This window comes from Macaca mulatta, chromosome 11 (genome assembly GCF_049350105.2).
Source record: "Macaca mulatta isolate MMU2019108-1 chromosome 11, T2T-MMU8v2.0, whole genome shotgun sequence".
Classification (NCBI taxonomy): Eukaryota; Metazoa; Chordata; class Mammalia; order Primates; family Cercopithecidae; genus Macaca; species Macaca mulatta.
In genome coordinates, this window is record NC_133416.1 from 24,462,519 (window position 1) to 24,485,542 (window position 23,024).

Here is a 23,024-nt window from a genome sequence, read left to right on the forward strand (position 1 = left end):
CCTCCTATGAACTCTAGGCTACCATATTCAATAGCCCACTGTTTATTTCCCTTTGGATAGCTAATAGATGTTCCACACACAGCATTTATAAAACAGAGTTCATAATTTTGTCTCCAAACCTTAGTCCGTCTTATCTTTTCCATCTCAGTTAATAGCAACTCCTCCTACTAATGGTCAGGCCAAAGATTCTGGAATCGCACCAAATTTCCTCATTCTCTCACGCATTTCACCTAGTCTGTCAGAAAATCCTATTAGCTATACTTTTAAGATATACCCAGAATTTGAGCACTTTTCATCACCTCAGTATATTTTCAGTGCCCAGGAAAGTGCCTGACACAACTGTCATGCAATAACGATTTGTTGAAAGAATGGCATGAATCAAGTTCTATCCCTCCTATCTGTAACTTCCTTAACAAAGCTGAACACATAAGGTCTTTATGCGCTGTAATCTGGGCCACGCTTTCCTCTCTAACTTCATCTTTCGCCACTAACCAACCAGTATATTCTGCTTCAGTCACAGTGACTCACTTCAAGTTTCCCAAATCATCCTGCAGTTTCATTCCTCTGCACCTTGCACAATGCCATTCCCTCAGCTGAGGTCTTTTGTATACTTTCACAGTCTTTCAAGAGTCATCTCAGCCAAGAAAAATCTTACTCTAGCCGAAATACCTCCCTCTGTGCTTGCCTACTTCATGTACACTCTTTCACAGCACAAACCACACTACTGGGGCGTGCCTGTCTCCTGTCATAATGCTAAGTCCGCTGCCTTTCTCCTCTTCGTTTGGTATTTCTAATATGCAGCCCAGAGCCTGGCTTTCGAAATGCAGTGAATGTGAACGAATGAATGAGTGAAAGGACTCCTCTGCGTACAAAGTTTGTTTACATATAAAATCGTAAACCAAGAGATAATATAAGGATATATTATTTCACAGTAAATATGAATGAATTATTCTTCAGCAGCAACACTTCATACTGATCTTTAAAGGAAAGATGACTGAATATTTGCTTTGAGAGTAGTTTATTTTATTCTTCAAAATTAATCCAGAGAAAAAGATTGATAACCCGTCCTCTTCCTCTTCCCGAACAATCATTCTCTCTTTGGACTAAGTAAAAATATTGTTAATGAGTAAACTCTAATTTCATTTTTTAAAAATTCATCAAATCTCTGTGTGCCATATAGTGAACTAGATGCATCACTTTCCACTTTTACTACCACCACCTCTCTCTCTTCCTTTGCCTCCCCATCTCAAGACTGGGAATAGCCAATTGTCAGGTCTAATCAAAATTCTGCGGTAACCATACAAAGGATATAAAATGCTTTATTATCATAAGTTTGCAACTATATTTTAAAAAGCATGTGTGGGCAGAGACTGAAAAAATAATATGAGAGGCAGTTCACCAATGTTTACTGAGCAGTACTGGGACCCATTCATTGTTCTGGATGAGAAGATTACAAAGAAGGAACAGTCCGTCTCCTGGAAGAGTTCAAAGTCTCTTGGTATTTATGTAAATCGCTGTAATCTCATTTGATAAAGTAATAGTGGTGCCACTTGCTCTGTTCCCAGCTTGGAGGACACCAATGTGTTCCAGGAGTCAAAACTACTCAGGTGTCTGTAGCCCACTAGGATTGATTTACAGGCCTGTAGGGAATTACTGTGGAGAAGGGCAACTACATCATGAACAGGAACCAAGATTGTTATTGGGGTGTACTAGGGGTCCTCACATGATTACCAAAAGCTCAGTGCTGGCATCTCTGAAGCACAGCAACTGCAAAGGCCTTACTCAAAGAGCCAGTGTATAGGGACAAGTTGTCCCCTTGCCCTTCAGTGCTGGAATGGCTCATAGAGCCTGCCCCTTTCCCAGGTACGGCATTGATGTCTGTTCACAGCCTCCCTTCTCTGTGTCTGCATGAAGCACCTTCTCCCAGCACCCAGGAAGGGCTGAGCCATCAGTTAATTCACAGACTAAGAGATGTAAAGTATCCAGTACTTCTCCTAGGACCCAAAACATCAAAGACTTCTCTCCTCTCAAAAATGGCCAAGACCAGAGAAGCACAAAATCCTTTTACCCTCTAGGAGAAGGCAAGGCGATACACTACAATCCATTCCTTCTGTTTGTATCAGCCTCCATCTCCGAAATGTAAAAGACTCTACTTTCAAATGTAGGCTTGCGAACATGCTGAAAGACAAAATGTATGCTAGGTCAGAGATGCCTGCTTTAAAGTATTATTATTATTATTATTATTATTATTATTATTATTATTTTCTAAGAGAGGGGTGTGTGGGTGTATGTCTTTGAGCCTCTTGACTGGATCAGGGTTTAAATGGTCAGGAGCAGTGGCTCACGCCTATAATCCCAGCACTTTGAGAGGCTGAGGCGGGCAGATCACTTGAGGTCAGGAGTTCAAGACCAGCCTCGCCAACCTGGTGAAACCCCCATCTCAACTAAAAATACAAACCTTATCTGGGTGTGGTGGTGCACCTCTGTAATCCCAGCTACTCAGGACGCTTGAGAATGGGTGGCCAAGGGTTGCAGTGAGCCGAGATCGCGCCACTGCACTCCAGCCTCCTGGGGCAGACAGTGAGAATCTGTCTCAAAAAAAAAAAAAAAAAAAAAAAGAGCTTAAATGATGCCTTCAGAGTTCTTTCTCTTTAATCCCTACATGTCTTTTTTCTGCTTCCTCAGGCTGAACATCAGTCTCCCAGCCCATTTCAGAACAGCAAAGCCCCCTGCCACCCTACCCTACCCTTGCCCTGAGGCTTCAGGTTAACAAGGTCCTTAGCACCCCAAAAATCAGCACGAGAAAGATCCTTTCTTTCCAAGAGTCTGGAAGGGACTCCAGTGGGCTCTGCTTGGTCATATGCCTGTCCCTAGACCACAGCTGTGTTCAGGAAAATGGGGTGCTTAGATGGACCAGCTTGGGTCACACACACACTATTACAGTGCAGAGAACGTGAGGGAAACCCTCACCGGGTGAGAGAGGCATCAATTCCTAAAAGGAAAAGATTTTTAGCAGACAACAAAACAAAACCAAAAAACCAAGTGTCCGCCACACTAGAGGTGACCAGTAAAGCTGACTTCCAAGTTTCTGCTGCTAGAGAATGCTGATGTTGATCGAAGTGCAGAGATAAAAGCAGTTTGAGCGCATATGAAAAATTGAGTTTTTAAAACGTTGAGTTTAAGGTGCCTGTAGGATATTTGAATGAGCTGGTCGGTAATTTCCTGGAAAACAATGACCCGGGGCATTAAAAAAAAAAGGTGTATGTTTAAAATATACATTTTAAAATATAAAATGAATTCTTGTTAGGGTGCCTCAAGGTATGCAACGGGAAACCCACTACAATTCTAAAGTGGGGAAGTTCTTTAGCAAACGTACTCTATTTTTTTTAGTTTCAGAAATCCCCAGACACATGCAAGCACCCCTAAAAGCCGCACTTCCTCCAAATATCTCCGGACTCCCACTGCTTGTCTTAGTTTTGGGGTCACCTCCTCAGAGCCTACTCGGCCTACTGGCCACAGACGAGGCGGCTGCGGACTACAATTCCCAGCGAGCCCCGCGGGGGGCGGGGGAGTGGGCGGGGCGAGGGACGGCCGCGCGCGCCAGCTGCCAGGCGGGGATCGGGCGGCGCCGAGCAGAGGTGGTGAGGGACTAGCTCCCGGATGTGGAGAAGCTGGGGAGAAGGCGTGGGAGGAAGATGGACTCGGTGGAGAAGGGGGCCGCCACCTCCGTCTCCAACCCGCGGGGGCGGCCGTCCCGGGGCCGGCCGCCGAAGCTGCAGCGCAACTCTCGCGGCGGCCAGGGCCGAGGTGTGGAGAAGCCCCCGCACCTGGCAGCCCTAATTCTGGCCCGGGGAGGCAGCAAAGGCATCCCCCTGAAGAACATTAAGCACCTGGCGGGGGTCCCGCTCATTGGCTGGGTCCTGCGTGCGGCCCTGGATTCAGGGGCCTTCCAGAGGTGCGCATGTGCGAGAGTGGGCGGCGCGGCCTGGGCGGGGGTCGGGAGAGGGAGTCGGGCTGCTGGAGGGGCTGGGGCCCCCGGGGCCAGCGCTCTTGGAAGGGGGCCATCTCTCTTGCCAGGGACGTGCAGGATCCGGGGTGCCTGGGACCGGGCTGAGAGCCCAGGAGGAAGGGCTCCAGCTCCTTCCTTGTTCCGTAGCTGCCAATGGTCATAACCTGGGACAGTTCCTGTCTCTGCCCTTGAGAATCATCCGTAAAAGGGGAGATTACACCTCCCCAACCGTCCCCTACTCCCAGGTTGACCTTACGGGGAAAGTAAAGGAGGCCACCCCGGTGCAACGTCTGTGATAATATGTGAACTCCTTTGGATGGGGGCCATCGAGGCTCCCCTGTTGCTCAGCCTCTGATAACTGCTTGGTGCTGATCGATTAGGGAAGCATCAGGTTCGTGAATGGAGTTGAGTGTCGGGGTGTCAGAGCTAAATTTCAAGCTCAGCTTGGAGATCTTTTCCTAACCTTTGAAAAATACTCTAGCTATCTGCCTGTGAGTCAGCACAATCTAGAAAGCTCCCTACATTTATAAATACGTGAGACCCAGTGGGAAGGTATACAACTGACTGTTTTATGGTATATTAATGCTTACAAATCATTTAATCATACCTTTGGAACCTTGCCTGCCCTAAGGACAGTTTTAATTACGTATAATTTAGATACATTGCCAAATTGGTCAGGAGTTACAAGCTGATGTCATTCATAAAAGAAGGGAGATGAAATTCTGTGCCAAGAATGAATTTACACATATAGCTTCAACCTAACTACATTTGAATGTGTCGTTATTATGGAAATTAATTTATGTTAACCTTTTGATGTTTCGGTTTTTAAAGAGATGACTGTTTTTGAAGTCATCTCTTTTTCTTTTTAACCTGTATTTGCTTACCCATGTTAATACATGGGTAAGTGATTTTCATTTAGCCAGTCTTGTTTAAAAAAGGGAGATTCGAAAAAGTATAGATGTACTAATTTTCTTAATGTTACAACCCAAAGGAAGTCCTGGATGGAGCAAAGCAGATAGGAGCTACCACTCAGAAGATAACACTAGTGCAAAAGGAAGTGTGCAAAGGAGAGATAGGGAAGGACCTGGGGATTTTGTTCAATTCGGTAGCTATTTACTGAGCCCTAATTTCTGCTATACATGTCCAAGGGAATACCAAGATGATTGGGACACAGATTTTGTCCTTGTGAAGCTCACAGACTTTGGGATATTTTTACCTTCTTAGAAAGGGTACAAACTAAAAAGGACTGAGAGAAGTAGGTGCATCCAGGCTGCAGTAATATAGTGAAATATAATCTTTGTGAAAGGAACTAGAGATCAAAATCATATTCACAGTAAATGAACGAAACTGTTAATACCATTTACAACTCTTAGGTTGTATGTTGGAAAACCCCGTTCAAACTGGCATAACAAAAGAGGGAAAGGCTTGTTAAGGTACAATCAGATTCAAGGACAAAAAAATGATTCATTCATTCAGCGTACTTACTACCTACCTACTGGTGTAACAGGCACTGTTGTATGTACCGAACCAGGTGTAGTAGCAGTAGAGACAGCCCTTAGTCTCATAGTGCTTACGTTATAATAAGGAAAGACATGCAGTATACAAGAACATTAATATGTGTTGTATCAGGTTATGATAAATGTTTTTAAGAAAAAGTAAAGCAGGATAAGAGGATGGGGCACTTTGTTGCCAGAATCCTCAATTTCTTAGTTCTGGGTAGACGCTTTATGGCTTCAAGGTGGTTGTACTGAGAACTGCAGAACTCTCAGGGTACCTAATGACTTGCTCCAAACCTCTGCCCCAAGAGACTTGACCAAGCCCTAGCATGGCTTCTAGCAGCTTAAGGTCATGTCCCTAGGATGATCTCAGGTTCCCTTAAAATGCCTTCCTGAAGAGGCTCAAAGCTGCTAGAATTTCCTGATGGTTCCAGGAAAAACCTGGTGATAGGCCCCTGAACCCTCTTTTAGAGCAGTTAGTTTAGAAAGCTTGCAATTATAAAAACTTTCTCTGCCTTTTGAGATGTAAATCTACCACACAAAACTGTTTCCTGAGACCCTGTCTCAGTGAAATGCGAACATTCTAACTCCCACTCTCCTTCCCAGTCCCTCTGGGAAGATAAAGGGCGAAGTTCAGTGGACACCTTGCTTCAACTTGCCCACTTGCTTTGTCTCATAAAGATAGAAGATTGTTTCTCTTCCAGATAAGCACCAGTTAACAAATCCAGATGGCCCAGTCACATGGACTAAGCCCCCTTAGCACCCTTCAGTGCCTTTCCCTTAGCACAACTCAGCCTTTAAAGTCTCCAGCCTTTCGTTTTCTGGGGCTATGAATGCAATTTGCGTTGGACTCTTTTCCTATTGCAGTAGTAACAGAGTATAATCTGTGCTTAACACTTTAGTCGCCAATTCTATGTGTCTTTGATAGCGGTCCTCATATTCTTCCAAATTTAAATGTAGTCGGGAGTGCTCTCCTCGAAGCTCGAAGTTTCATTGTGCCTCATTGGGTACCCTGCTCACTCTTCAGCCAGTCTCTATGGCAAGAAGAACACAGTGCTTGTATCGGTACAGTATAGCTGCATCTTCCGCTCTTGTAACCAGGGATGGAGCCCCCACTGAACGACATGACAGGTTCATCAAGAGGAAAATTGGAGTACAATTACCAAAAGTGAGGGGAATAGATTCTGTTGGTGAGAACTCAACAACCAACCATTACATCAAGCATTGGGGATTTTGCTATGAAATGATTGGAAAATATGTGTATATGTTGACCAGTGATTCTCCCATTTCCACATTTTAGCATTTGTATAAAACTTCTTTTAAAAAAAAGACTCTAGTATCAACTTTTTCTGTACCAAGTAGTTTTATTTAATACATGTAGACTAGAGTATAAACTCATTGACCACAGGGGTAATGTTTTATACTTCCTCAAGCCACCTATGGTATCTGTCACTCTATCAGTAGTGGCGATTGGAAGAAATAAAATTGGCTGGGCACGACGACTCACACCTGTAATCCCAGCACTTTGGGAGGCCGAAAGCAGGCAGATCACATGAGGCCAGGAGTTCAAGACCAGCCTGGCCAACATGGTGAAACCCCATCTCTACCAAAATACAAAAATTAGCCAGTTGTGGTGGTGCACGCCTGTAATCCCAGCTACTCAGGAGGCTGAGGCAGGGGAATCACTTGAACCCGGGAGGCGGAGGTTGCAGTGAGCTGAGATTGGGCCACTGCACTCTAGCCTGGGCAACAGAGCAAGACTCTGTCTCAAAAAAAAAAAAAAAAAATTAGTTTTTCTACACTAGCAAAATGAATGTATTTCTAACTTAACAGTATCATGTAACAATGTGAATTTACTGTATTCAAGTTTTGTGGCTATGTGCTATTTGTCATCCTTTCCAGGCATCTGGAGATATTAGGTCAAAAGATAATAGAAGGGACCAGCACTTCTTCCTCCATGAAGCCTTTACTGATCCCCTCAGTGAAAAGTAATTGTGCCTTTGTTTTCCCATACATAGCAACATTGTTTGTACCTTCATTTAGTGCATGCCCTATGCAGGGAGATAAGATCACAGACTCTGAAGTCAAACTGTGGATTTGAATTTCTGCATCACCGTGTATTAACTGTGCAAACTTGGGTAAATCGCTTAACCTCTCTGTGCCTCATCTCTTCATCTGCAAAATGCACTGAAGTGTCTGCCTCACAGGCTTGTTGAGGGAATTAAGTGAGATAATATATGTGGAGCTCTTAGAATAGTGCCTGGCACATAGTATGTAATCTGTTATTGACATTTTCCTCTGGTTCAGAAGGTTTTTACTATCTTCCATGCTTGTAAAAGGGAAACTCTTCCATTGCTTATCAAATGGGAAAGTTGTAATGATCTTCAAAATTCTTTCTAGTGCTAACATTCTTTGATGTTGAAGAGTTAATGGAAAGATATCTTTATTCTCTTTTTCAGTTTCAGTGGCCGGCAGACTTTCCGTAAAGGGCCAGATAGTAAATATTTTAGGTTTTGCAAGCCAGATGGCCTTTGTTGCAACTACTCAGCTCTGCTGTTGTGTATGTTGTGAAAGTGGCCATGACAATACGTAAATGAAAGAGTGTGGCTGCATTCCAATGAAATGTTACAGAAACAGGCTGAGAAGTGGGCAGAATTTGGCCTGGGGAGACTCCTGCCATACTAGGTGAAAAGCTAAGCTGCTTGTGAGCAGGTACCCTCTTATTCATCGCGGTATGCTTTATATATTAGATTATTAAAATGGGTTGACTTGAATTCACTTGACTTACTATGAAGCTGTAGGAGGACTTTGGAGCACCCTTCCTGCCTCCTACCCTCTCTTTTCTTCAAAAAATATTTACCTTAGGGGAGAGCTGAAGAAAATTGCAGCTGTCTGATTTGTGTTTTTCAGGGCTAGAAGATACCTTTGAGATTATTTTGTTCAAAACCACGATTTGACTTAATTGAGGCAGATTTCTCTGGCCTGCTCAGAATCAAAGCGAACAGTACTTTTCAAGTTGCCAACTTTGCATACTAACTAGGCTAGTTAGCAGTTAAGAAAAATGCTGAGATAATTTTTTTCCCTTTAGCACAGAGTTATTGCCAGAGTTGATTTTGTAAGAGCTTAATTTTCAACAGTGGTTCAGTGCTGTGTAAGTAAACCTCAGAACAAATTGATTTGTAAGTGTTGCCTAACATACTTGTGAAAAATAAACGTGTTTTAGTTTTATGCTTAGGGTATAGACTTTTGATTAATGAAAGGCCTATGCTGTTATTATCCCTAAAATGGCAGCTTCTGATTTAAAATAGTTGTCACAGGCACCATGGTTGATATTCCTGTTGGTCCTGTTAGGTGTAGTGTGACTTCATTTGAGGATAAAGCCATTGGCATTAGACTTTGACATTCACTCTGCTTGACTGGCCTGTTTGTTCACTTGCTCATTTTCTCTTTTGCCCACCCTCATCTTATGTCCCTAAACCAAAGAAAATTATCTACTCAGTCCCTTTCATATTGATGATCATAGTATTTTAAGTGTACATATGGGATACTATTTTCATATTTTTTCACAGTGTAATTGCTTAACGTAACACATACAAATTAGACATTTGGACCTTTGAAAGTCTGGAAGCAGGCCTTCAGTCTACCTTCTGAAGATTGTGAGGATTAAATGAGACAGAGTAGATATTACTTTATTACCATTCCTATTTTAGTATTTTGAATAGCTAACATTTATTAAATGTTGATTCTATGGTTAATGGTTTATATTTAATCCTCTAAACCATATGAGGTACCCACTATTATTACTGCCTCCATTTTACTGAAAATTGAGGCATAAGGAGATTATGGATTTTTCCCATGGTCATATAGCTAGCATGTGGTGGAGTCAGAATTGAACCTCTTCCTTCAGAACCCATCCTCTTAATCACTTACTGTTTCATTAATTCAGCAGATCTGTATTGAGCACCTGATATGTAGCAGTCACTGTGAAAGTACTTTGTAAAAAGTAAAGCATTGAAAAGACCATCGTTACTTAATTGATCCCTTACTTCTCTTTCCCTGATGGTTTAAGGAGAATTACAGTGCCATACTGGTTTCAGTTTCCATCGATAGGCCAAGACTTTTTCAAGAAAATAAACTATACTGTATACATTATTATATCTCTAGTGTCCAGAATCATGCCTGGGACAGAATAGGCACTTAGTAAATAGTTCATAAAGGAAGGAAGGAAGGAATGAAAGAAGGAAGGAAGAAAAGCAAACCTTCTCCAAAATTCTTTTTTTTTTTTTCTTACCTTTTAAACATTTCTTAAAGACCACTGAACCCTCTGGTATTGAATTTTCATTGCAGTAAAAATCAGGATAGTAAAGTAAATGGCTTCAGCAGCTTATTTCAATTAATAACGTAAATTAGATGCCAAATTACCATGTCTTTTGCTTTCCCTGTTTATTTTTTATTGTATCCTAATTCCATCTTATCATCCTCCCCTCACCTCTGTTTTAAAAATCCACTAGGTTTTCATTGGTACTTTACTTTATTATATACCTTTGACTATGACATTTCCCAAGAGAACATTTTTTTCCCACTATTTCAGATTTCAAGATGGAGGAAAATGGGGGCTCCTGTGTTCCGCCTTGCATAGAGTGACATGAGTAGATATCACGGGACTCTTGGCCCCTAGCCAGTGGCTCATTTTGTTTGCTAGGCTTCCTTTGATTTTTTTTTTTTTCTTACTGACTTTATCCCTTGATTTAAATCCTTCTATAAATATTAAAGGGAATAAGTGAAATAAATAAATGAACTCCAGGGATATTAGAAACTTTTCTTTAGTTTCTCACTTTCTTTTCACTCATGATAATTGAGCATAGACATATTAAACATGCAGTTCAGCCAAGCGTGGTGGCTCACACCTGTAATCCTAGCATTTTGGGAGGCCAAGGTGGGAGGATCACTTGAGGTCAGGAGTTTGAGACTATCTTTGCCAACATGGCGAAACCCCATCTTTCCTAAAAATACAAAAATTAGTCGGGCGTGGGTGACACATGCCTGTAATCCCAGCTACTCGGGAGCCTAAGGCATGAGAGTTGCTTGAACCTGGGAGGTGGAGGTTGCAGTGAGCAGATAGCAGGCCACTGCACTCTAGCCTGGGTGACAGAGCAAGACTGTCAAAAAAACAAACAAAACATGCAGTTCATCTTTCCCTCGGTAGGTATTGAAAGAGTGGCATAAAAGGAAAAAATATATATATGTGTGTGTGTATATACATATATATACACATATACACACACACACATATATACACATTATTTTATATATATAATTTTGTATATATATGATAATGTGTATATATATGTGTGTGTATATATATACTATATATGTATATACCAAAGACTGTAAGTCATTAAGATATTTTTGCATAAATCACTATTAAAACATTGTGGAGTTTTGTTGTTGTTGTTGTTTGTCTTTTTGAGACAGGGTCTCACTGTCTCTCAGGCTGTAGTGCAGTGGTGCGATCTCGGCTCACTGCAACCTCTGCCTCCCAGGTTCAAGCGATCCTCCTGTCTCAGCCTCCCTAGTAGCTGGGATTACAGGTGTGCACCACCATGCCCAGCTAATTTTTGTATTTTTAGTAGAGACCAGGTTTCACCGTGTTGGCCAGGCTGGTCTCGATCTCATGACCTCAAGTGATCCACCCACCTCGACTTGCCAAAGTGTTGGGATTACAGGCGTGAGACTCCAGGCCCGACCAAACATTGTGGCTGGAGTAGTATTTACATCTTCGGCTTCTAGTAGTGGGAATTTGTGACTGTCCAGGAAACAAAACTGCGATAGAAACTGGTACCCCTCTCCAAAATAGCATTTTGCCTACTCATCATTTTATAAAGTCTAAATAGGCAACTGTGTAACCTGTAGTTAATAGAGTATTAAGTTAAATTATTTTGAGCCAATGAAGTCATGTTCTCCATGTTTGTTGTTATCAATGGCTATAACCCAGCTGATTCTATATCTATATACCCATCGTTTGTTGTTTAAAAAAGAGTTGTATTATCTGATTTTTTTTTTGAGCCCAGACTTGGGCATTTATTATCTTCTAAGCTTGAAACTGTTTCACCTTGAGGGTTAGGCTAAGCCAGGCCATTTATTTTTTTTTTTAGCAAACATATTAAAATATTTTATACAATATTTTGGATTTGAATGGAGAATAAGCAAGATCTTTAATTTTCTTTAGATTTGACTTCTAGTGTATTTTAAAAAAACGTTTATTTTAGGTTCAGGGGTACGTGGCAGGTTTGTTACAGAGGTAAATTGCATGTTGCAGGGGTTTGGTGTACAGATTATTTCATCATCCAGGTAGTAAGCATAGTACCTGATAGGTAGTTTTCTGATCCTTACCCTCCTCCCACCCTCTACCCTCAAGTAGGCCCCAGTGTCTGTTGTTCCTTTCTTTATATAAAGTATATCTAGGACTGCATTTTTATTCATTAGTATGTTTATATACAAAATACTTTATGATTTCTTACATTTTTATACTCCTGTGGATCTGTAACATTATTATTGTGCAAAAAATATTCTTACGTTATATAAGCTGTATTTTATGGTTACAGAGCTCCATTTTATTATTAATGATTTGTTTTGATTTGGCTGTTAATTTTTTTTGATATCTGAACAGTGTATGGGTTTCGACAGACCATGATGAAATTGAGAATGTGGCCAAACAATTTGGTGCACAAGTTCATCGAAGAAGTTCTGAAGTTTCGAAAGACAGCTCTACCTCACTAGATGCCATCATAGAATTTCTTAATTATCATAATGGTATGAATTTGATTAATAGTTTATTCAAACCGTTATGTACTTTTCTACTTCCTTTATTATCTCATAAGACTTGTTTTAACATTTGAATTCCAAACCTTAATATTACTTGCTTGCAAGGAACTTTTTTTTAAATATCCTTTTCATTTCTCTTGTCCTTTTAAGAGGTTGACATTGTAGGAAATATCCAAGCTACTTCTCCATGTTTACATCCTACTGATCTTCAAAAAGTTGCAGAAATGATTCGAGAAGAAGGATATGATTCTGTTTTTTCTGTTGTGAGACGTCATCAGTTTCGATGGAGTGAAATTCAGAAAGGAGGTAATCTCTTATCAGTCTTTATTTTAGCTCATTTAATTGAGAATGAATTTTTTTATATATAAATATTCTTTAGGCATGAGGAGAGTAAAAGGGAGCTGTAAAAGAGAATATTTGACTCATTACTTTAGTAGGTAATGACATTTACAATCAGTTCTAAATCTGTTATTGAGCCAACACAGCGAGACCAAATTAATTCTTTGCTTTACTCTTTACAAAGGGACATTCTAATCCTCTTATTTCTATTTGCCTTTTGAGGCAGACGTGCCGTTTTTCTAGATCAAATACTTTTATGTTGGTTCTAGACATGTTTGATGAACTCCATACGGATCATATAGAAATAGAAAGCATCCACCAAAGTGTTCCGAAGGATCTTAAGAATGACATTTCGAAGTTCTTCCCCAAATTCCTAACTCCATATATAAAAAGGGTTTCATAGGGTTTACTAGGCATTTCACCTGCCATGTCCAGTGTGCTGTAAATCTTATCCAGAGAATTATAAACACTGTGTTTTTCCATTCAGTACATTTCAGTTGTTTCTTAGGGATTCCATTTTCTGTTGAAATTCTCCATTTTTAAAATCCATTTAAACAAAAAAAGTCCTTTCCTCTAATTTAACATATTTTTGATAGCTATTCGAAAGTCCTTAATGCAGATTTCAACATCTAGTCACTTACAGTTCTGTACTCTGACTGCTTCTCTGTTGATTGTGAGTCACCTATTTCTGCCTCTTCATTTGGCTCATGTTTAATTGTATATCTGGCATAGACACTTGAGTACATATTTTCCTCCAGAGAGGTTGCACCTTTTCTTCTATCAGGCAGATAGGATAAGGGGCTGATCCCTTTGATCCAATTAGGAGTTGGACTGGGTTGAAACTTTAATTTCATCTCATCTCTTAGTTTAGGTGTCTTATTAGGAGATATATCTCGTATGTGTTACTGATACTCACACCCATCCCCTACTCTTGCTAACAAGACTCTTAAGGGATCTGAGGACCACAATACTGTAATGATATCTTTCCAGCCCATTCCGAGCTTCCCGCGCAGTACACTCAGCCAAAGTCTCGTAGGAGAATTAGGTGGAAAAACTAGTTGTATGTTTGTAGTTCCTACAGATGACAATCTGTAACTCAAGTCCACAAGGCCATTAAAAGCCATTCTAGTTTTTGCCTACCTCAGCAGAGTCCCTCTGATTATGCAAAGCTTGATCTTTCTTACACCTTCTCCTCATACTCAGCAGATATGCCCAGGGAGAAAGCAGCCACTGATACTAGGAAAGACTGATCCCTCTCTTTTCTTCAGAGTACCACTTGAATTATCTAGTTGGTTTAATTACCTGTCTCTACCCCTAGATTGTACACCTTTTGAGAATAGAGAGGGTTCTGGTCACTACTCTGTAGCCAGTGCCTGTAAAGCTCTGTTACCTCTAGCTATTTAATTTGTATTTGCTAAGGTTTTTTCCTGGGTTATTTCAAATACTGGGGTGGAATTGAACAGGGGATGGTTTAGTTAAACAAGTAAGTAGAGGTTATTCCTAAAAGCCTTTATACACACAGAAATGACAGCAAAAAGTGAAGAAAGATTCTGGAGAATAAGCAGCTGTTGAACACACACACACACGCGCACACAGATTTGAGGAAAACTCAGTGAAAAGACAAAAGAATCTCTGCGTGACAATACCAAAGGCTTCATTGATTACATTATGTTCTATTCATTAATATTGACATTACTGAGCCTTTATTATCAGGTATACTCATAAACATAATTTGTTATTATGTTTAGTGTATTTTTAACTAATGGTAAGAATGTATAATATGTTACATAAACATTTTCATCAATATAAAATCTTCAATAATTTAATGGAGAAATCTATAGTTTTCAGCAATAATTGTATAAAAACAAGTTCTCAACCACATTAGATAAGTAAAACTTATTTCTGTATGCGCAGACAATGAGAAAAGAGATTAAAGGGCTCAAATATTGAATATAGGTATTTTAGGACCAATTCAGTTCTTTGAAAGCTACTTTAAGGTTGTCTTGATGTCCTCCCAAAGCATTATATTTGTGTGAATACCTTAATTGTTTCATATTTCATTATAAAATACTTTATTTTTCTAGTAGCTATTGGAAAGCAAATATAAATCATCAGAATTATTACAGATTTGATTCCTTTAAAAAAAGTTCTTTTTTTTTTTTTTGAGATGGAGTCTTGCTCTGTTGCCCAGGCTGGAGTGCAGTGGCGCAATCTCAGTTCACTGCAAGCTCTGCCCCCCTTCTCCGGGTTCAAGCAATTCTTCTGCCTCAGCCTCCCAAGTAGCTAGGATTACAAGTGCCCACCACCACGCCCAGCTAAATTTGTGTTTTTAGTGTAGACGGCGTTCCACTATGTTGGCCGGGCTGGTCTCGAACTCCTGACCTCAAGTGATTCGCCTGCCTCAGCCTCCAAAGTGCTAGGATTACAGGCATGAGCCACCGCATCCAGTCTAAAAATAGTTCTTTATCAGGCCGGGCGCAGTGGCTCACACCCGTAATTCTAGCACTTTGGGAGGCTGAGGTGGGCGGATCACAAGATCGGGAGTTCAAGACCAGCTTGGTCAACATGGTAAAACCCCGTCTCCACTAAAAATACAAAAATTAGCCAGGCATAGTGGTGCATGCCTATAGTCCTAGCTACTCAGGAGGCTGAAGCAGGAGAATCGCTTGAACCTGGGAGGCATAGGTTGCAGTGAGCCGAGATGGCACCATTGCACTCCAGACAGAGCGAGACTCTGTCTCAAAAAAAAAAAAATTCTCTATCTAGATAGAGAAATGCTCTGCATTCTGAGTTCGTTTTTATTAACTTTTTTAAAGTTAACTAAATGAACACTTTCTATATTCAGAGCAACATGGACTTACTCTAACTTTGTGCTTTTAGTTCGTGAAGTGACCGAACCTCTGAATTTAAATCCAGCTAAACGGCCTCGTCGACAAGACTGGGATGGAGAATTATATGAAAATGGCTCGTTTTATTTTGCTAAAAGACATTTGATAGAGATGGGTTACTTGCAGGTTTGTACCTTCATTTTGCATATTCCTTTTAAGCGCTTTTGTAGGCGTACTCTGAGTTCTAGGGAAGAAGTATGGTACAATTTCTTTATGATAAAAGTATCAACCTATAGAGGAAAGGTAATAGCTAACAACATTTGCTATCTGAGGCATTTATCCTGCAGGTTTACCCCAAGGTGATCTTTGGAATCCATTCAGTAAATATACAAGGAATTCTGCTATAATGATAAAAAAATGAATGAAGTACTGCGTGCCTACACATGCCCTGGTACTCATATTATTCCATTTAAAACTATGTAATCCATGTTTGTGTTATAGTTATGTTGTCGCTGTAGGGTTGAATAACTTGTATTGCTCTAAAAAGACAAATAATTTCATAGAGGTGAAAAGAGTTACAACCTGGGCGACAGGAAACCCGGATTCTTACTCTAACTGCCTCTTACTGTGTAAGCTTGAATATATATCATTTTATCTGTGCTGACTCTCATTTCTCTCATTTTCAAATAACGGATTTAATGTCTCTCACATTTTAGAGCCTGCAACATGGTTGCATCATATATTTCTTAACTCGTTAATTTTAGTTATCATTATTATTTATTATTTACTGTGTACTGTGGAGTATGTGAAACACTTTGCATATGTTATCTTACGTAATCTGCATAGCAAATGAATGAAGTGGACATTTCTACCCAGTTTTACAGAGGAGAAAACTGCATCTCCGAAAAATGAAGTAATTGACTCAAGGCAAAGACAGCTAATAAATGGTACTGTCAGGATTTGGATTCAGGTTCTTATGTTACTCAAGAAATAGCGTTTTTAAAAAGAGAGAGGGAAATCTCTCCGTTGTCTAATAAAAATTCTAATGGGACTCTTATTCTGAGCAAAAGAGAGAAAAACATTTTTACAAATCTTCTGGTCAGTGTATAGGCAAACTATAGACTGGCTGTGTAGTTAAATTTAAGTGTTCAGAGAAATTAGATTTGACACACATAGATACTACTATTTTTAAGCTCTTTTCTAAGGAGGCCATGGTGCAACCCATTCCTAAAGTGTGGAGAAAAATGTTTCTCATTAAAACAAGATTTATGAAGAGCCTGGCAATTCTGAAAAAAAAAATGAAATTGAAATTATCCAGTAATGGATCTGGCCATGCAAATAATTGCTATCAGAAGAAAGGCCCCTTCTATTGCCAACCTTGCCTAGAATCAAGAGACTGCCCTTGTCATTGCCCGCATGTGACTTGGATGACTATTAGTCATTTTCATCAGTAGCTCAAGGATCTAAGAAAACTCTCTACAACAGATGCTACAGTTATTTTTCCTCCCCTGTGTTGCCTGTTAGTTGCAAATTAGAACAGAAGTTCCAAAAACCTTTATACTGCTTTTGGATGATGACAGGAGAGAATTCTTGAAAGAAAGGAGGATATGATTAAGGGATTTCCACAAAACCCCTTGTGGTCAGAATCCTGGAGGCTATAATATTTCTGCTTTTTTCAATATTAAAATAGAAATTTTCTTAAATAGGGAACTTGAACTGTTTAGATAGAATTTGAAAAATGTTAAAGTTATTTTATGTGAGCTTTCTACTTAAAAAAAAAAAAAAAAAAAAAAAAAAGCTGGGCTTGGTGGCTGAAGCATGTCACCCAGTACTTTGAGAGGCCAGCTTGAGGCCTCAAGAGGATAGCTTGAGGCCAGGTTTCCAAGAACAGCCTTGGCAACATAGCAAGATCTTCTATCTACAGAAAACTTTTAAAAAATTTAGCCAGACATGGAGTTGTATACCTGTAGTACCAGATCCTTAGAAGGCTGAGGTGGGAGGATTGCTTGAGCCCAAAATTTCAAGGTTATAATGAGCTATGATTGCAGCATTGCTCTCCAGCCTGGGTGGCAGAGTGAAACCCTAACTCGAAAAAATAAAGTAAAAATAAATTAAAAAATCATTTCTATGTGACTGATTTTTACTGGGTTATTCATTTTTCTCAGTACTGTAGAAATGAATTCATTGCGCTGTATTATAATAAAGTTTTGATATATGTGAATGAATATTAAAAACAGTATTCATGACATTTGTACTATCTTTAGGGTGGAAAAATGGCATACTATGAAATGCGAGCTGAGCATAGCGTGGATATAGATGTGGATATTGATTGGCCTATTGCAGAGCAAAGAGTATTAAGGTAAAAACAGACCTGTATAACGTTTGTACTAAATCCTAATAATTATACTTCTAGATACTGATTTCTGATACTTCAAACATCTTAGGATCTTTGTAATTACTTTGTTCATGTGGGGAAGACGTATGTAAAATGTGTGTTTACATGGCTTCAATAAAGTAAGAAATTATCTGGTTAGACCACACTACTTTTAGTTACTGCACTAAAAGTTGAAATATATATGTGAAGTAAATTTGAAGAGTAATGTTTGAATAGTTGAATGGAGGGTGACATTTAATGTATTGGTTTAGCCAGTTGAGAGGGAGTGATTAGTATTGCACTTATACTCAAAGGTCTATTTTGGTTTCTTTTAGATATGGCTATTTTGGCAAAGAGAAGCTTAAGGAAATAAAACTTTTGGTTTGCAATATTGATGGATGTCTCACCAATGGCCACATTTATGTATCAGGAGACCAAAAAGAAATAATATCTTATGATGTAAAAGATGCTATTGGGATAAGTTTATTAAAGAAAAGTGGTATTGAGGTATGTGCTCCCTGAATATAGCAGTATTTCATAAATATTTTCATTCAGGGTCAAAGAACATGCAAGGAATTAAGAGATTTAAATTTTTAGTATTAACTTTTAAAATATCTAAAATTTGGCCTTCATATGCCTAGAAAAAAATTATTATACTATTTACTTTTAGATGAGTAGAATTAGGAATTTGTTAATCAGCAAATAATATTTCTTGTTTATTCAGTAGGTATAAACATACTACTTTTAAATGGGAGCTATCTATCTAGTGTTTCCCATAGGATCTTGCAACAAGAAAGATTTCCTAGATAATAGGTATGCCATTTCAGAAAAGGATGATATCTTGTGGATTTTTAAAATCTAGCTTATTCTTATGAATGGCATTTTTGATTCAAAATAACTTAATGTAAGTGTATTTTTTTATTTTTTTTTTATTTATTTTTATTTTTATTTTTATTTTTTTTTGAGATGGAGTCTCGCTGTGTCTCCCAGGCTGGAGTGCAGTGGCATGATCTCGGCTCACTGCAAGCTCCGCCTCCCGGGTTCACGCCATTCTCCCGCCTCAGCCTCCCAAGTAGCTGAGACTACAGGCACCCGCCACCACGCCCGGCTAGTTTTTTGTATTTTTAGTAGAGACGGGGTTTCACCATGTTAGCCAGGATAGTCTCGATCTCCTGACCTCGTGATCCACCCGCCTCGGCCTCCCAAAGTGCTGGGATTACAGGCTTGAGCCACCGCGCCCGGCAAGTGTATTTTTTTAAATGAAAGCTAAGATAATTATAATTTACCAGAAATCCTAAATATGTGTTGCTAAGCAGCACGAGACAGGTTATAGACTTTCCTCTGGATAAATTGAATTATAGGAGAATCTTAGATTAGTATCAGACAATATATGTTGTAATTTTTACCTGTAGATAGAATCCTTTCTGTTGTAGAAAATAAAATACTGTGTCTCACCTTTACTGGGCTATGAGAAATAAGCTTTGTTTTAAAGCATCGTGATTTTAAAATGACAGTCAGTTTTCTTACTTGGACCTTCAGAAGGTCAAAAGATGACTCGTTTGTGATTTGGACTATCTACAAGGTCAATTATTATGAAAGATTTCTGTTTTCTTCATTTTTTAATTTTTCCCTTTTTCCTCCGATCCTTTTTTTTTTTTTAAGGTGAGGCTAATCTCAGAAAGGGCCTGTTCAAAGCAGACGCTCTCTTCTTTAAAACTGGATTGCAAAATGGAAGTCAGTATATCAGACAAGCTAGCAGTTGTAGATGAATGGAGAAAAGAAATGGGCCTGTGCTGGAAAGAAGTGGCATATCTTGGTTGGTATCTTTTTATTCACCCGTAGTAAAATGGACCAGGATTTATTTACTTATTTTTAAAGAAATGAACAAATAACAAAGCACATCCCCCAGATGGGCATGATTGTAGGACATAGGAACGCTCTTACACTGCTGATTGAAGTGTTAAACTGGGACAGTCTTTCTGGAGGTTAGTTTGATAATATGTATCAAATGAGGAATGATTACTAGCATAAGCTGTGAAGTCAGACCGTACCACTGATTAGCCAGTTGTGGTAAGATGAATGTTGTTTCCTCCTCTGTAAACTGGAGATACCAAGAGTACCTATTATCGTAGGGCTCTGGTAGGGATTAATAAAATAATATGAGTAAAGCAGTTAGCAGAATTTCTAGTACATAGGAATTACACTCTGAATATTTTTTGCTGTTAATTGAATGTACATACTTTTTCCCCAAATTCCAATTCCAGGAAAGAAGTGAGACAAATGGGCCAGTAGTGAAGTTAAAAGAACCCACTTAAATGTCCTGCGAAAAGTAGAATATCCCTAAAAAGGAATACTATGCAATCATTACAAACAGTGCTGTGACCTGTATTTATTTGCATGATCAAACAGAACAATAAGTTTTTCACTTTGATATTAAGCAATACACTTATCAGGTACCCACGATGATACACAGCATGGAACTGGTTGTGGGAGCTGTAGGCTTGCTGCTTGCTGAGCTTACAGCCTGATGATGTCAACATTTTAAAATTGATGATAAGTTATTAAGATGCATAATAACTATAAATCATGTATGAAAGCAATATTTACAAGGGTAATATGAGCCTCAAAATAAGCAGCACAGGAATACTTTGGGAGCATATGATCTAGGGACTTCAGGAATAACCCTTAAACCATGCATGAAGATTCAAAGGACATAAATACTGCAGAATGTTTGTGAAAGGCAGATTCAATTTTTATTAGAAGAAAACAATTTTAATGGAATGTATAACAAATTCCAACTATACTTATTATCTTTGGGATATTAAGCAAGCTTCTATATACCTTAGTTTTCTGCTTAGAATATAAACACAAACCAAATTTTATAAAGCCATCAGAGAGGAAAACAAAGATAATATAAAATACTTAACATAGTGCCTACAGATAGTAATAAGTGTATCATTTATATAGGTAAAACTCTAGAATTATGTGTGTCAAAATGTAGTGATTATCTACAAATAGTGATAATTAGGATGATTTTTATTTTTTTGCTTCTATTTTTTAAAAAATATTTCTACCATGAATATGTATTACTTATATGACATTAAAAAAAAAAAAAAAAAAAAAAACTTTAAAAGGAGAGGTAAGAAAATAGAGAAGAGCATTTAAATTTTTATTTTAAACTCAGAGCAGGCCAGGCATGATGGCTCATGCCCGCAGTCCCACCACTTTGGGAGGCTGAGGCAGGGAGATCCCTGGAGCTCAGGAGTTTGAGACCAGCCTGTGAAACATAGTGAGGCCCCATGTCTACTAAAAAAAAACAAAAAACCCAGCACTGTTTTATATGGGTGACATAAATGTATAAAAATATATTTCTTAAAAAATCAATACTTTTAAAAGTAAAATTTAGTAAATAGAGCTTAAAGGCTGGATTATGCAAAAACTAACTTTAACTTTTATTATCTTTTAGTGAAAACAATTCAAATCTCGACACATTTAATAATAAATGAGAAAATTTCAGTAGATAAGCATAGAACAAATTTAAAAGAAACTCTTTTCAACCAAGATTGTATTGTTGTATGTGGTCTAAAGTATGGTAATAGTTTTACTCAGAATGGTGAATTGAAGATACTGGGAGCTTCTGAAATACATCCTATTCCAAAAAAGGGATAAACAGAGAGGGAGGAAAAGGATATCATTATGTCAGTGTGATTTAGTATTTATTTTTATTCTTCAAAAATGGTAATTTTTCAGCGAATATTAGTAAGTGGCATACCAATCAGAACTATTACAGATTTAAAGAGATTTAAGATATATATAAACAAGAGACTGTATGTTAACCTTATTTCACTCCTGATTCAAATAAGTCAACTATAAAAGGACAATTTTGAGACAGCTGGGGGTATCTCAACATATACTAGCTTATTAGAGGATATTAAGGAACTATTATTGGTTTTGTGGGTTTAATGATATTCTGTCAGATAAAAAATTATATTTATCTATTAAAGATAAATGCTGAAGAGTTTCTGGATAAAATATTATGTCTGGGAATTCCTTCCTCTCCCTCTCCCCAAATAAACTAGGGGGCAGGGCATAGAAAACAATATTACTACGTGATTTTAAATTCTGATAATTTTTCAATATAAAATTGGGGTTCTTGCATATGTTTAAAATTTTGCTTAATAAAAAATTTAAATAACTTAGAATTCATATATAAAATTTCTAACATTTGTGATATGCGTGGCAGGTAGGACATATGCTCCATTCTTCTCTAGCTCATAAGAGTTCATTTTTGATTGCTTAGGGAAAACCCTGGACCTCAATTATACTGTAAAATATTTTTGTTCCATCTAATCTTTAGTATTCTTATATGCAGTGCCCCTAGGTCTTACTGAAGTTGCCAGTTACCTGTTGGTTGCTGTCTGCATTATTTAGCTAGAATATTCTTTCTCTCTTTAAATGTTTGCTCAGTATTTATTTTACTTGATAGGAAATGAAGTGTCTGATGAAGAGTGCTTGAAGAGAGTGGGCCTAAGTGGCGCTCCTGCTGACGCCTGTTCCACTGCCCAGAAGGCTGTTGGATACATTTGCAAATGTAATGGTGGCCGTGGTGCCATCCGAGAATTTGCAGAGCACATTTTCCTACTAATGGAAAAGGTTAATAATTCATGCCAAAAATAGAAATTAGTGTAATATTGAGAAAAAAATGATACAGCCTTCTTCAGCCAGTTTGCTTTTATTTTTGATTAAGTAAAATTTCATGTTGTAACGTTACAGAGAGTGTGATTTGGTTTGTGATATATATATTGTGCTCTACTTTTCTCTTTATGCAAGATAATTATTTAGAGACTGATTATAGTCTTTCTCAGATTTTTAGTAAATGCAAGTAAGAACATCATCAAAATTCACTTTGTATTGTACCCTGTAAAACTGTGTTTGTGTGCTTTCAAAGATGTCGGGATTTTATTTATCTGGGGACAGTGTGTATGGTAAGACATGCCCTTCTATTAATAAAATTACATTTCTCAAACTTGATGAAAACTGCCTTGTTGCTGTAGAAGAAATTTACCAAGCATTTTCTTTCTTTCCTTTAAACATTAACCAATCTTAGAAACAAGCCATTCGATGCCGGGTAGAGCATCTGATTGTACTTCCTG

The 23,024-nt window shown here is 38.5% G+C and overlaps 1 protein-coding gene across 1 annotated transcript; it reads left to right on the forward strand.

Moving 5' to 3' along the window:
* The first annotated feature begins 3,619 nt into the window (after positions 1 to 3,619).
* On the forward strand, positions 3,620 to 22,894 carry CMAS (cytidine monophosphate N-acetylneuraminic acid synthetase). The gene is given in 8 exon segments (NM_001257801.1): positions 3,620 to 3,955; positions 12,176 to 12,318; positions 12,481 to 12,636; positions 15,550 to 15,683; positions 17,762 to 17,856; positions 18,207 to 18,378; positions 19,534 to 19,687; positions 22,358 to 22,894. Coding segments are annotated over 8 exon segments (1,305 nt in total). The 5' UTR covers positions 3,620 to 3,695; the 3' UTR covers positions 22,549 to 22,894.
* The last annotated feature ends 130 nt before the right edge of the window (positions 22,895 to 23,024 follow it).